The sequence below is a fragment of the Panthera pardus genome, unplaced genomic scaffold (genome assembly GCF_024362965.1).
Source record: "Panthera pardus isolate Hobbes unplaced genomic scaffold, ASM2436296v1 HiC_scaffold_18, whole genome shotgun sequence".
NCBI classification, from domain to species: domain Eukaryota; kingdom Metazoa; phylum Chordata; class Mammalia; order Carnivora; family Felidae; genus Panthera; species Panthera pardus.
Window position 1 is genome coordinate 25643306 of NW_026526743.1, and position 15040 is coordinate 25658345.

Consider the following 15040-nt stretch of genomic DNA (forward strand, 5'->3'; position numbering starts at 1 on the left):
GAGTTCATTCTGACAGGTGGTAGCTCATTGTAGTTTTGATTTGTATTTCCCTGATGATGAGTGATGTGAAGCATTTGTTCATGTGTCTGTTAGCCATCTGGATGTCTTCTTTGGAAAAGTGTCTATTCATGTCTTTGCCCATTTCTTCATTGGATTATTTGCTTTTTGGGTGTTGAGTTTGGTAAGTTTTTTCTAGATTTCGGATACTAAACTTTATCTGGCATGTCATTTGCAAATATCTTCTCCCATTCCGTAGGCTGCCTTTTAGTTTTGCTGATTGTTTCCTTCGCTGTGCAGAAGCTTTTTATTTTGATGAGGTCCCAATAGTTCATTTTTGCTTTTGTTTCCTTTGCCTCCGGAGATGTGTTGAGTAAGAAGTTGCTGCGGCCGAGGTCCGTTGACCAGGTTTTTGCCTGATTTCTCCTCTAGGAGTTTGGTTTCCTGTCTTATGTAGAGATCTTTCATCCATTTTGAATTTATTTTTGTGTATGGTGTAAGATAGTGGTCTAGGTTCATTTTTCTGCATGTTGCTGTCCAGTTTTCCTAGTACCATTTGCTGAAGAGACTGTCTTTATTCATTAGCTATTTTTTCCTGCTTTGCCAAAGATTAGTTGGCCATATGTTTGTGGGTCCATTTCTGGGTTCTCTATTCTGTTCCATTGATCTGAGTGTCTGTTCTTGTGTCAGTATCATACTGTCTTCATGACTACATAAAATTTAAATTTTAAATCAACAAAGTAAAAGCCTTAAATCCATTGATGGTAGTGGTATTTACAGACAATATGCAAAATCCACATGAACACAGAGAATCCCTTCACAAACCAGAAGGTTTAGTAAGCAGCATTTATTACTGGCATTCTTTCCAATCTATGTTTAGTGGCAAGACTTAACATGTTAAAAGAATTACATATTCACACAAAAATAATTCAGCTATGATGTAGATGAAGTAATCTAAAGTACTGAGATAGAAGAAAGGTTTCTAAGAAATTAAGTGAAAAAAAGAATTGTGAAAATGGTATATATAGTTGGACCCTCATTTTTGGCAATCATTTTTAAAACTGTGAAATAAGTCATACAAATAAAATCTACCAAAGATAGAATGAATAATAAACACTTGGGGCACCTGTGTGGCTCAAGCAGTTAAGCATCCAACTCTTGATTTAGGCTCAGGTCATGATCTTACAGTTCGTGAGATAATAAACAATCAAATACACATAATAAACACTCAAATATCTTCTGTTCCCTCAACAAAATGATCACTCTTTTGCCACTCAAATCCAGCAAATCTCTGCTGAATCTTTTCTTCCTCCTTCTCCATAAAGGTTTTGCATAGTTTTGAAATCTACCTAAAATCTCTCCTTGGACATTTTTTTTGCTGAACTAATTCTGAGATTTATTCATGTTAATGTGTATAGCAATTTTTTCACTATGCAATGAGGGAAATCTCAATAGTTTTTGCAGATCAGATGAGTGTAAAATGTTACGGTTTTCATTTTAATTTCTCTGATTGTTTAGAAGTTTGAGAAAAAGAGCACACGTGTGCGGGGGAAGGGCAGACACAGAAGGAGAGAGAGAATCCCAAGGAGGCTCTGCACCACTGTCAGCAAAGAGCCTGATGCAGGGCTCAAACCCACAAACCGTGATATCATGACCTGAGCCAAAACCAAGAGTCGGATGCTCAACCAACTGAGCCACTCAGGTCCCCCGTCTCTGATTTCTACAGACATCCAATATGTACATTTGCTAGTCTTTTTGTTCTTTTGTGATAAGCCTCTCAGTATTTTTGCCTATTTTTCTAGTAAGCTGTCTTTTTTCTTGATTTATAGAAATTCTTTAGTTTGGAACTCAATCATGCTTGGTCACGTATGTTGGAAATATCTTAATTTTATTTTAATGATATTTTCTGATGAATAGAGAATTTAGATTTTAATATAGTTCTTACATCATTAAAAAAAACACAAAAGAAATCTCATATAGTCACTTTTGTGCATAAAATATGCTTAGAAAAACAATGTGGTGAACACAGACCAAAGCAATAACAATGTTAATATCTAAGGGTTCAGGTAATATGGGACTTTGTTTTCTGCATTATATGTCTGTAATGTTTAAATGTCACTATGTAAAATGAGGTGTATTATTTCCTTCTCCACTGGGGTCCTTCTAGGGAGTTTACAGATAGGGTCAGGGTGCTCATGAGCAAAACCTTTTATTTTTATGTGCATTTTTCTTCACAGAGGTTCCATAACTTTCCCTAGATTCTCAAAGGGGTTTAGGATCACAACAATGCTAAGAATACAGCTCTACATGGTTATATAAATGTATAATGTTTAGAGGCAGAGAGTCTTCCTTGGGTTCCATGGTGTGACTTTGGGGAAATTACTTAACCTCTCTATGTTGGTTTCATAATAGTGAGTTTATTAATAGAATTTGATCCATTAGGTTGTTGTAAGGTTCAAATAAGTGAATACTTACTAAATAAATAATACTTAAGCTGCTTAGAATAGGGCCACATTCATTTAAGTGTTCAATAAATGGTCATGATTCTTAATTCCTGACTATTTCAGATGAAAACTAAAAAAAATTATGACAGATTCAGTACTTTAATAGACTTTTTTTGGGTAAGGGGCGGACATTCCTGATTAAGCCCACCTACTAAAAATAGGTACTAATAGTTATGAAATAAACAAGTGTAATATTGCTACAACAGACTAGTATCTCTATAAAATCTCTCTCAGAAGTGTTTAAGAACAAACTGTGTAAGTATCAAACAAGTTATAGGATGCTTACAAAAAAACATTTCCTATTATTTTGTCTCCCTGGTGCCCTATTCTTATCAGAGACCAGGATGATAACATCAGAAACAACTGCAATTTTTAGTAAACAGGTCTCTTCATCTTTGCTGATAAAGATCAACTATTACTTAGGACAGAATTTGAATCAGTTCAAACTGAATGCATTTAGAAGGGATTTATAAGATAACCTTATGATATCTTAAGAGTTGAAATGGCTTAATTTGTATTTTTTAAAAAATGGACAGAGTTCTTAGGAAAATGTCTCCATTATTTTCTACATCTGCTTAGATAAAATTTCCACGGCCAAAGTTCCAAGCTTTGTATATAGTTCTTAGAAAACCCTTATGGAGTTTTAAAAGAGAACCCACTTAACAATCTATGTTTGAACTTCTGTAAACAAATAACATTTTCCTCAAGAGCTTCCTTTGTTAGCCATTAAATCTTTAGCTGAAAGAGGCCTACCAATTAGGGCCAGTTTGACCACATATTTTTAATATGTTACCTGTCTTCAGGTTGTGTTCTGTTGCTAAACCTGTGACTATTTAATCAACAGATACCCTTACCTTTCTATTTGGTGCCAGGATTGTTCTAGTGAACAGAACAAACAATAATCCCCACCCTCATATACTTTATGTTGTAGTATGAGAAGATATAATAAGAAAATAAGTAGACAGTATTTTAGCAAAGGAAAGGGCTTTGGGGAAACACTAAAGGAGAGCAAAGGTAAAGGGGAGTGCTTTTGAGTTGCAATTCTGAATACAGCAGGACTCAATGAGAAATAAGATGACATCCGAATGAAGATGTGAAGGAAGCGAAGTAGATTTGGAGAAATAAGTTGAAGGAGGTGATATAGGTTTCTGGATGAATAATATTCCAGGCAGAGAAAATAGTTACTTGACTGAAGCCCTGCAATTGGACCTTGCTTTGTAGTGTTTAAAGAACATCAAGGAAGTTAGTGTGGCTAATGCAAAGTATCAAAGGGCAAAGAGAACAGAAGGGTGAAGAGGTGATGGTGGGTAAAATTATGTTCACTTTACAGACTTTGGCTGGATCTCTAAATCTAATGAAGAAGCCACCGAAAAACTTTAAGAGTGACATGACCTGATGTATATTTTTAAAGAATCACAACAACTCATGTGTTAAAAACAGACTGTAGGGGGATAAAGGCAGAAGGAAAGGAATAGTAACTGGAATAATTCAAATAAGAAATGATATTGTATTGAACTAGGACTACTACAGTGCAGGTGGTGAGAAGTGGTCAGGTTGTGGATATATTTTTAAGGCAGAATGAGCAGTATTTCCCGACAGATCTGATGTTGGGTGTGACAGAAAGAGGCAGCAAGGATGACTCTCAACATTATGACAGAGTAAAGAAAGATGGGGCTACCACTGAGATGGAAGATTAGGGGTTGAGAACTTCTGAAGAGAAAGATTGTGGATACAGTTTAGGAAACACTGATGTCTTATCAGACAGAGACATAGATGTGGAGATGGTTGGCACGCAGTTGGATATGTGACTCTGGAGCTCAGAGGGAGATCTATCTTCGAGATATATAAATTTGGGAGTCATTAGCATGTGGATAATGCTTAAAACCATGAGATCGCCAAGAATTTGCAAGGAAAGAAAGATAAAAAGAATCTTGTATAGCTCCACCAAATGCACTACAAGCAAATGCTCTTTAGCACTGACAAACACCTGGGTCTGAAATTGTGCTGCATTTTAAAACATTTAAGATGTAAATCAGTGTATTTAAAAATCAAATTTAAACTTCTGAATCCAGCATAAATAAAGTGCTGACTTGCTATAATAACGTCCTTGAGGTTCATGCTATTGTTGCATTTGAGTCTAGTGATCTTGTTTTTCATCTTTAAACCCCTGGTATCTAGCATAATGCCTTGTATAGAAGAAAAATCAGTAAGTAATTATTGTGATTGATGAATGAGAAAAAAAAAATATTTGACTAGGGCAGCAGTTCTCAAGCTTTTTGGCCTCTGGATTTTACACTCTTAAAAAATTACTGAGGAGAAAGCAGGAAAAAAACCTCTCTGACCTCAACCGCAGCAATTTCTTACTTGACACATCCCCAAAGGCAAGGGAATTAGAAGCAAAAATGAACTACTGGGACCTCATGAAGATAAAAATCTTCTGCACTCCAAAGGAAACAATCAACAAAACTAAAAGGCAACCAATGGAATGGGAAAAGATATTTGCAAATGACATATTGGACAAAGGGCTAGTATCCAAAATCTATAAAGAGCTCACCAAACTCCTCACCCGAAAAACAAATAATCCAGTGAAGAAATGGGCAGAAGACATGAATAGACACTTCTCTAAAGAAGACATCCAGATGGCCAACCAACACATGAAAAAATGCTCCACATCACTCATCATCAAGGAAATACAAATCAAAACCACACTGAGATACCACCTCACACCTGTCAGAATGGCTAACATTAACAACTCAGGCAACAACAGATGTTGGCGAGGATGCAGAGAAAGAGGATCTCTTCTGCACTGCTGGTGGGAATGCAAACTGGTATAGCTGCTCTGGAAAACAGTGTGGAGGTTCCTCAAAAAATTAAAAATAGATCTACACTATGACCCAGCAATAGCACTGCTAGGAATTTACCCAAGGGATACAGGAGTGCTGATGCATAGGGGCACTTGTACCCTAATGTTTACAGCAGCACTTTCAACAATTGCCAAATTCTGGAAAGAGCCTAAATGTCCATCAACTGATGAATGGATAAAGAAATTGTGGTTTATATACACAATGGAATACTACGTGGGAATGAGAAAGAATGAAATCTGGCCTTTTGTAGCAACATGGATGGAACTGGAGAGTGTGATGCTAAGTGAAATAAGTCATACAGAGAAACACAGATACTGTATGTTTTCACTCTTATGTGGATCCTGAGAAACTTAACAGAAACCCATGGGGGAGGGGAAGGGGGGGGGAAAGGTTAGAGAGGGAGGTAGCCAAAACATAAGAGACTCTTAAAAACTGAGAACAAACTGAAGGTTGATGGGGGGGTGCGAGGGAGGGGAGGGTGGGTGATGGGTATTGAGGAGGGCACCAGTTGGGGTGAGCACTGGATGTTGTATGGAAACCAATTTGACAATAAGTTTCATATTAAAAGAAAATAAATTAAAAAAAATAAATAAAAAATACAAAAAAAAATTACTGAGGACCCTAAAGAGCTTTTGTTTGTGTGAGCTGTATCTATCATATAATAGATAAAACATTGATATAATCTACCACATTAAAAATTGAAGCACCTTTTTTTTAAATAGGAAGGTCTTAATTAAAATAATTAGCATTTAAAATACATGATTACTGAAGTTACAATTATGTGAAAAACATATTTTACATGGTCAAAAGTCCAGGGCAGACTCTGCCAAATTTGTGTTGGAGATTTATTCAATAAACATTTATTGAACTTGGGTATTTGGCCACACACCATTTAAGCAGATATGCTAAAAACATTAACAATATATAAACACACACGCAGGATGTGAGAAAAATGAACACATGTTTTTTAAAGTTTCTGATAAACTATCTACTTAAGAAAGAAGGAGATCAAAGAGAATGACAGGGAAAAGAATGAGAGAGAATGAGGGTGAAAAACAATAATGTCTTATGGTTTTTATAAAAATTCTTTTGACCTCATTGACCCTCCAAAAGGGTCTTGGGAATCCTGAGGGATACCCAGACCACACTTAAAGCCTTCAGGAGGGCAATGTGGCAATGTTTCACTGTAGAAATCTTTATTCTTGTTTAACCAGGTATTCCACTTCTAGGAACTCTCCTTGAGGAACTTATGAGAGATGTATACAAAATAAGGCACCATACGTCCATTTAGAATTAAAAACAAAACAAAACCTAGAAACTACTATTCAAAGAAAAGGATTAAATAAACTATATGTTACAACTATACAATGGATAAGAGTCATTAAAAGCCACTGTTTTGGTAATTATCAAAAAAATTAATAAACAAAAATGTTTAAAACATGTTTGTTATGGAGAACTCAGTATATTACATATTTTGTCTTGTCTCCCATAGGAAGTCTCACTTAGAACAAGAATTTCTTTTAGAGATAATTGTTTGGAAAAGCTTTATATTTTCTAAGGAATGAACATAGAACATATGATGGACAACGAGAAGCATGTAACTCACTTCTTCCTTTGGCCAAATTCTTAGCTAACAGTCCCAAAAGCAGTGGGACTATCTCTTCCTACTACCCCTCTTATTATATAACAGTTTGCAACTACTATGCACTTACTTTATTCTGCCACATATCATGGCTAGACTTGTAAAGTCTCTCCCAGTAAACTAAATGCTCTTTAATGACTGAAAGCATTTCTTGTCATCTTTGTATTTCACATAACAATGAGTAGAGGAGCAGGTACTCAATAACTTTGCTGAAATGATTTTAAAGACAGAGATAACGTTTTGAATAACACAAGACTAACAATGACAATTTTTAATATTTCCCCATATATTTTAAGTTAACTTTGGAAAGATTACTCAAATAGAATTTCTTTACTTTTTATATAATAGATTGCTTAGCTCAAAATAAGACCTCCTGTGAACAAACAGCTCTGATGTGTTTCACCACAAAATTTCTAAGGTAGATTTTGCTGACCGTGTAAGAATAGCCAAAAATTCTTTAAAAATTACTTAAATGCAAAGTCAATGTTGTTTAAGGAAGTCTAACATTACTTTACTAAAAAAAACCCCTAAGTTCTAAAACCTCCTAAATAAGATAGATCCTTCCTGCAAAAGGAATTGTAAAAAAGAAAAAAAAAGTGTGTGTGTAGAATGCGAGAACAGAAAATGAGCCCAGAACAAATGATTTTCCTTATCTTGAAAAACAAGCTTTTACAACAACTTGCATGGCAGTATACTCAAACCTTATTACTGTGCTTTTACATGGTTTAGCATACCAGGTAAGCCACACTAAAAATAACCTCTCTTTTATCTTCTTCTTTATTATTAATTTTTTAAAATGTTTATTTATTTTTGAGGGAGGGAGAGAGTGGGAGGGAGAGAGAGCGAGCGAGCATGTGAGAGGGGGAAGAGCAGAAAGAGGAGGCAGAATCCATAGCAGGCTCCAGGCTCTGAGCTGTCAGCACAGAGCCCGACATGGGGCTTGAACTCAGGAACCATGAGATCATGACCTGAGCCGAATTTGGATGCTTAACCGACAGAGCCACCCAGGTGCCAGCTCCCACTCTTTTCTTAAACTCTCTCTTCTCTTTCTAATCAGAATACACACACACACACACACACACACACACACACACACACACACGAACCTAAACTCTTAGAACTATAAAAAACTTACTGGGCAAATGGCTTAATTTGTGGTTATGTTTGTTAAATCAGTTAAAATCCAAAGTATCTGAGCACTAAAATGTTCTCGGCTTTGCAAATATTATCTTCATAATGAAAATGCTCTAGCAAAACTGTATAACAATGTTGGAAGAGCAGAATAGGTGTTTGAAAACTGGTAAAAATGGGATGAAGAGGAAAATTTTAAAAAGGTATCCAATTAGAAAAGAGGAATAAAATTATTTCTGCTCACAGATGACATGATTTTATTTGTAGAAAACCTTAAAGATTCCACCAAAAAGTGTCAGAACTAATAAATGAATTCAAAAAATAGCAAGATGCAAAATTAACACACAAAAATTGGTTGCATTTCTACACAATGACAATAAAAAAATCCAAAAAGTAAATTAAGAAAACCACTTCATTTATAATAGTATCAAAAGAATAAAATACTTAGGGATTAACCAAGGAGGTGAAAGACAAAGTATGAAAATTATAAACACTGCTGAAATAAATCATTAAAAGACATAAATAAATGGAAACATAATCCATGTTCATCGATTGGAAGACAATATTGTTAAGATGTCAATATCACCCCGGGTGCCTGGATGGCTCAGTCAGTTGAGCATCCAACTCTTGACTGTGGGTAAAATCATGATCTCATGGTTCGTGGGTTTGAGCCCCACTGACAGCACAGACACTGCTTGGGATTCTCTCTCCCCCCGCCCCTCTGCCCCTCCCCAATGCATGCTCTCTAAGTAAATAAACTTTAAAAAATAAAAAAAGATGTTAATATTCTCCAAAGTGATACAGATTCAGAATAATCCTTATCAAATTCGCAAGGGCATTTTTTTTCAAAAACAGGAAAACCTATCCTAAAATTCATATGGAATCTCAAAGGACACCAAATAGCCAAAACAATTCTGAAAAAGAACAAAGTTGAAGAACTCACACTTCCTGATTTCAAAATTTACTACACAGCTATAATAATCAAAATAGTGTGGTATTAGCTTAAAGACAAATGTACATATAGACCACTGGAATAGAATAAAGAGCCCAGAAATAAATTCTACTAGGGGTACCTGGGTGGCTCAGCTGATTAAGTGTCCAAGTCTTAATTTTGGCTCAGGTCATGATCTCACAGTTCGTGGGATAGAGGCCCGCGTCAGGCTCCATGCTGAGTGTGGAGACTACTTGAGATTCTCTCTCTCCCAAAATAAATAAACGTTACAAAAAAAAAAAAAAAAGAAAGAAAGAAAGAAAGAAAGAAAGAAAGAAAGAAAGAAAAGAAATCCTTCTTCTTCTTTTTTTTTTTTTTGGAAAGAAATCCTTCTATACATCATCAAATGACTTTTAACAAGGGTGCCAAGATCATTCAATGGGGAAATGCCAAATCTTTTCAATAAATGGTGCTGGGAAAACTGGGTATCCATGCAAAAGAATGAGGCTGGACCCTTATCTAACACCATACACAAAAGTTAACACAAAATAGATAAAAGCTCTAAAAGTAAGGGATAAAAGTATAAAACTCTTATGAGAAAATATAGGGCAAAAGCTTCATGACACGGGACTTAGCAATGATTTCTTGGATAGACACCAAAGGCAAGACAACAAAGAAACAACAGACAAGATGGACTTAATGAAAATTGACACCATCAATGGAGTAAAAAAGGCATCCCCCAAAATAAGAGAAAATATTTGCAACTCATGTAACTGTGAGGAAGAAATATTCTGAATAGAGAATAATTTAAACTTGACAACACCAAAAAAAAAAAAAAAAAAAAATCCAATTAAAAAATGGGCAAAGGACTTGAATAAACATTCCTACAAAGGAGATATGCAAATGGCCAATAAGGACATGTGAATGTTCAACATTATTAATCATTAGGGAAATTCATATCAAAACTATAATGAGATACCACCTTGCACCCATTAGGATAGCTACTATGAGAAACAGAAAGTAACAAATGTTGCCAAGTATGTAGAGAAATTGGAATCCTTGTGCACTCTTGGTAGGAATGCAAAATGGTGTAGCTGCTGTGATGGTGGTTCCTCAAAATCTAAAAAAATAAGAATTACCATATGGTCCAGCAATTCTACTTCCAAAGCAACTGAAAGGTTTTCTAAGAGACGTTTTTGTGCATTCATGTTTATAGCAGTATTATTCACAACAGCTAAAACATGGAAGTAACCCAAATGTCCATGAATGGATGAACGAATCAGCAAAATGTGGGATATAATATACACATTATTCATAATTATCCGTTATGAGTAATAATGAAGTATTCAGCTTTAAAGAGGAAGGAAATTGTGACATATGCCATAACATGGATGAACCTTGAGGACATTATGCTAAGTGAAGTTAAGTCAGTCACAAAATAATACTGTATGATTTCACTCATTTGATGTACTTAGGAGTAGTCAAAATCAGAGCCAGGACATAGAACAGGTGTTGTTAGAGGGTGAAGAAAGGGAATGAGCATTGCTTAATGAGTGCACAGTTTCACTTTTATAAAATGAAAAGAGTTACATTGTAGGTCAACATTATGAGTGTATTTAATACTTCTGAACTGTATATTTAAAAATGGTTAAGATGGCAAATTTTATGAGTATTAGAACAAATTAAAAATATTTGGAAAAAAAATGGGGAGAAGGGGGAAAAAAATCCAGCATTTAACCTGCCTGTCTCAACTGTACCTCAGGTGACTAAAGAGCTAATGATGGAAGTTGCCTTTTTTATAAAATAGAAAATTCCAGATAATATACATATGAATGATAGGGTGCCACAATTTTGTTAACGCCTATTGAAATAATGGACATGACCATAAATATCAACAGCTGCTGACACTATTAGGAGAGCATTATAATGAATGGTCCTTGCCGAGGAAAACTGAAGCCACTGATCAACCTTAACATCACAAAAGAGACAAAAGGTAAATCACCTACCTCTTAATGAACTGAAAGAAATAGCAATACTACCTAGGAAGTATTCTTGATAACAACAACTACAAAAAAAAAAAGCCCAATTCTGATCAAGACTCCAAATTTAACTACTTGTTACTGGTTTTGAAGAAATACAGGGGACAGAGTCACATGCTAACCCCATGGGGATAAGAACTGGCAAAATCCAGAGTTTGAGACATCCTACAATACAAATAATGTTTTTATGTACCTTGCTTAGCTCCCAATTTGATAAAAACATTTAGGAGATAACTGGGGCATTTTGAATAGTGAGTATTTGATATTAAGAAATTATTAATTTTTTTAGGTCTGAAAATGATCTTGTTAAAAATAAAGAAGTCCTAATCATTTAGAGATACAGATTAAAATATTTACAAATGAAATGAAACAACATTCAGGATTCCCTTTGAAATTACCTGGGTAGCAGGGGCTTGTGGATGGTTGTAATAATGAATTGAGTATAGCCACACACTGATAATTATTGAAGCTAAGAGATAATTGCCTATATCATATTATTCTACTTTTGTATGTTTAGAATTTTCCACAGGGCACCTGGGTGGCTCGGTTAGTTAAGTGACTCTTGGTTTCAGCTCTGGTCATGATCTCATAGTCTGGGTTCGAGCCCCACGTTGGGCTCTATGCTGACAGTGCAGAGCCTGCTTGGGATACTCTCTCTCCCTCCCTCGCTCTGCCCCTCCCCTACTTGCTTGTGCACACGTGCTCTCTCTCTCTTTCTCTCTCTCAAAATAAACTTAAAAAAAAAAAAAGAATTTTGCATAATAAAAAGTTGTAAAAAGCCTTTGAAAATTTTAAATTCATAAGCTAAATATTTTCTTATGATTAAATTTAGAGCATTTATCAATAATTTTTTTAATTTTTAATTTTTATTTATTTTTACCTTTTTTGAGAGGGCACATGTACATGGGGAAGGGGTAAAGGGAGAGGGAGAGACAGAATCTTAAGCAGTTCCACGCTCAGCATGGAGCCTGAAGTGGGGCTCAATCTCACAACAGTGAGATCATAACCTGAGTTGAAATCAAGAGGCAGATGTTTAACCAACTGAGCCACCGGGTAGTACCCCTAGTCAATAATTTTTCAATTAAAGGGAAAGAAACATCGGGCAACAGGTGTCTAACTTATGAATTCGTTATAAGTGGAGAATCCAAAAATAACAAGTAAAGATTCATTTATTATATTTAGTACTTTTAATGTGTATTCAGTATCATTAACTTCCTTATAACCTTGTAACATTTTGGTTTTTACATTCAATTCAACAGGATTTTTTTTTTTTTTTTTTTTTTTTTTTTTGAGAGAAAGAGAGGGTGCAAGTGAGCTAGGAGCAGTGAGAGACAGAGGGAGAATCCCACAAGGGGCAGAGAGAGGGAGAGAGGGGGGAGAGAGAGAGAAGTCAGGGTCACCTGGGGCTCGTTTTACCTGAAGCAGGGCTTGAGCTCAACCAGTGTGGGACTTGAACTCATGACCTGAACTGAACCCAGAAGTTTAACGACTGAGCCACCCAGGCGCCCTCAATAGGAAATTATTACTAAGAAAAGAGTAAATAAAATCTCATAATTCTTTGGCAGTTCTAAAGAAATATTTTACATTTATGTGCAACTTACCTGCTGTAAAATCTGCAGTCAGATCAATAAATGAATGAGAATGTGGAATTCGCATTTTACTTTTAGTGGTCAACGCAGGATGCCATGACAAATTCCTAAAAAAAAAAATAATTTTCTTAAGGCAAACATCAAATAAGCATTGTTTTAAAACAGAAAAATCTCCGGGGCGCCTGGGTGGCTCAGTCGGTTAAGCGTCCGACTTCGGCTCAGGTCTGATCTCACTGTTGGTGAGTTTAAGCCCTGCATCAGGCTCTGTGCTGATAGCTCAGAGCCTGGAACCTGCTTCAGATTCTGTGTCTCCCTCTCTCTCTCTCTGTGACCCTCTCCTGCTCACACTCTCTCTCTCTGTCTGTCTGTCTCTCTCTCAAAAGTAAATAAACATTAAAAATAAATAAATAAATAAATAAATAAGTAAATAAACAGAAAAATCTTTGCCTGTAAGATATTTTAAAAATTTATTGATTTTTGTTGAGATATTTCTCACACCATAAAATTCACTCTTTTAGAGTATCCAATTCAGCAGTTTTTAGTACAGTTTGCAACCATCACCACTAATGACTTTGAAAACATTTCATCACCTCAAAAAGAAACCCTGTATCCATTAGTTGCTTCCCATTCTCTTTTCCTTCCTGCCCTTGGCAACCAGTAATTTGCTTTCTATAACCTTGGATTTCCCTATTCTGGATATTACATATAAATGGAATCATAGAAAATGTGACCTTTTGTGTCTGGTTTCTTTCACTTAGTATGCTAATTTCAGGTTCATCCGTGTTGTAGCATGTGTCAGTACTTCAGTACTTTAATGGTTGAATAATATTTCACTGTATGGCTACATTTTTTTATTTATCCATTTTTCTGTTGATGGACATTTGACTTGTTTCCACTCTTGGCTATTATAAATAATGGGGTAATGAATATTTCATGTACAAGTTTTTTTTTTTTTTTTAACATTTATTTATTTATTTTTGAGACAGAGAGAGACAGAGCATGAACGGGGGAGGGTCAGAGAGAGAGGGAGACACAGAATCAGAAACAGGCTCCAGGCTCTGAGCTGTCAGCACAGAGCCTGATGCGGGGCTCGAACTCACAGACTGTGAGATCATGACCTGAGCTGAAGTCGGACGCTTAACCGACTGAGCCACCCAGGCGCCCCAATGTATAAGTTTTTATGTGGACATATGTTTTAAGTTTTTTTGGGTATATAACTAAGAATTGCTGGATCACATGGTAATTGTATGCTTAACTGTTTGAAGAACCATCAAACTGTTTTCTTTTTTTTTTAAATTTTTTTTTAACATTTATTTATTTTTGAGACAGAGAGAGACAGAGCATGAACAGCGGAGGGGCAGAGAGAGAGGGAGACACAGAATCTGAAACAGGCTGCAGGCTCTGAGTGGTCAGCACAGAGCCCGACGCGAGGCTCGAACTCACCGAGGGTGAGATCATGACCTGAGCCGAAGTCGGACGCTTAACCGACCAAGCCACCCAGGCGCCCCCCATCAAACTGTTTTCTTACCAAGTGGCTTCACCATATTGTTTTTAACTAGCAATGTCAGAGGGTTCCAACATCTACATCTCTTTATCAACATTTATTATTTATTGTCCTTTTGTTTTATTATAGCTATGCTAGAGGGTGTGTATCTCATGGTTTTGATTTGTATTTTCCTGGTGGTTAATGATGTTGAGCATGTTTTTATGTGTGTATTGGCCATTTGATCCTCTTCTTTGGAGAAAGGTCTATTCAAATCCTTTGCCTATTTTCAAATTAGATTATTAAATATAATGTTTTATTTTTGAGTTGTAAGAGTTCTCACACTCTGCACATTGTCTTCTTACTTTCTTGATAGTGTCCTGTGATACACAGAAGTTTTAATTTTCATGAATCCAGTTCATCCTATTTTTTCTTTTTATTGTTCTTATGCTGTCATATCTAAGAATCCATTTCAAAATCCAAGTTCATAAAGATTTAGCCCCACGCTTTCTCCTGATAATTTTATAATTTAACTCTTATATTTGTCTTTGATTCTTTTAATTATAAAAAAGTGATTTAATATTATCATGGATCTTTTTTCAAGACACTTTAGAATGATAATGATTACCTTTTATGAATATTAATCCCAACATTTTGAGCCAAGCAAAAGAATAAATTTAAAACCTTACCTCACACCATATATCAAAAATTAACTCAAAATGCATCAAAGTGCTGAAACTATAAAACTCTTGAATGAAAGCATGGGAAAATGTTCATGACCTTGGATTTGGAAATGATTTTTTAAATATAACACCAAAAAAGGGGCACCTGGGTGGCTCAGCTGGTTAAGCACCAACTTC

At 35.6% G+C, this 15040-nt stretch overlaps 1 protein-coding gene across 2 annotated transcripts in view; it reads right to left on the reverse strand.

Annotated features, from left to right (window-relative positions):
• Nucleotides 1-15040, reverse strand: part of ITFG1 (integrin alpha FG-GAP repeat containing 1) — a 349880-nt gene that overhangs the window by 299810 nt on the left and 35030 nt on the right. For both annotated transcript variants that reach the window (XM_019456034.2, XM_019456037.2), the window contains one exon: nt 12710-12804. In XM_019456034.2, coding sequence (XP_019311579.1) covers nt 12710-12804 — 95 coding nt within the window. The remainder of the gene's footprint in view (nt 1-12709; nt 12805-15040) is intronic.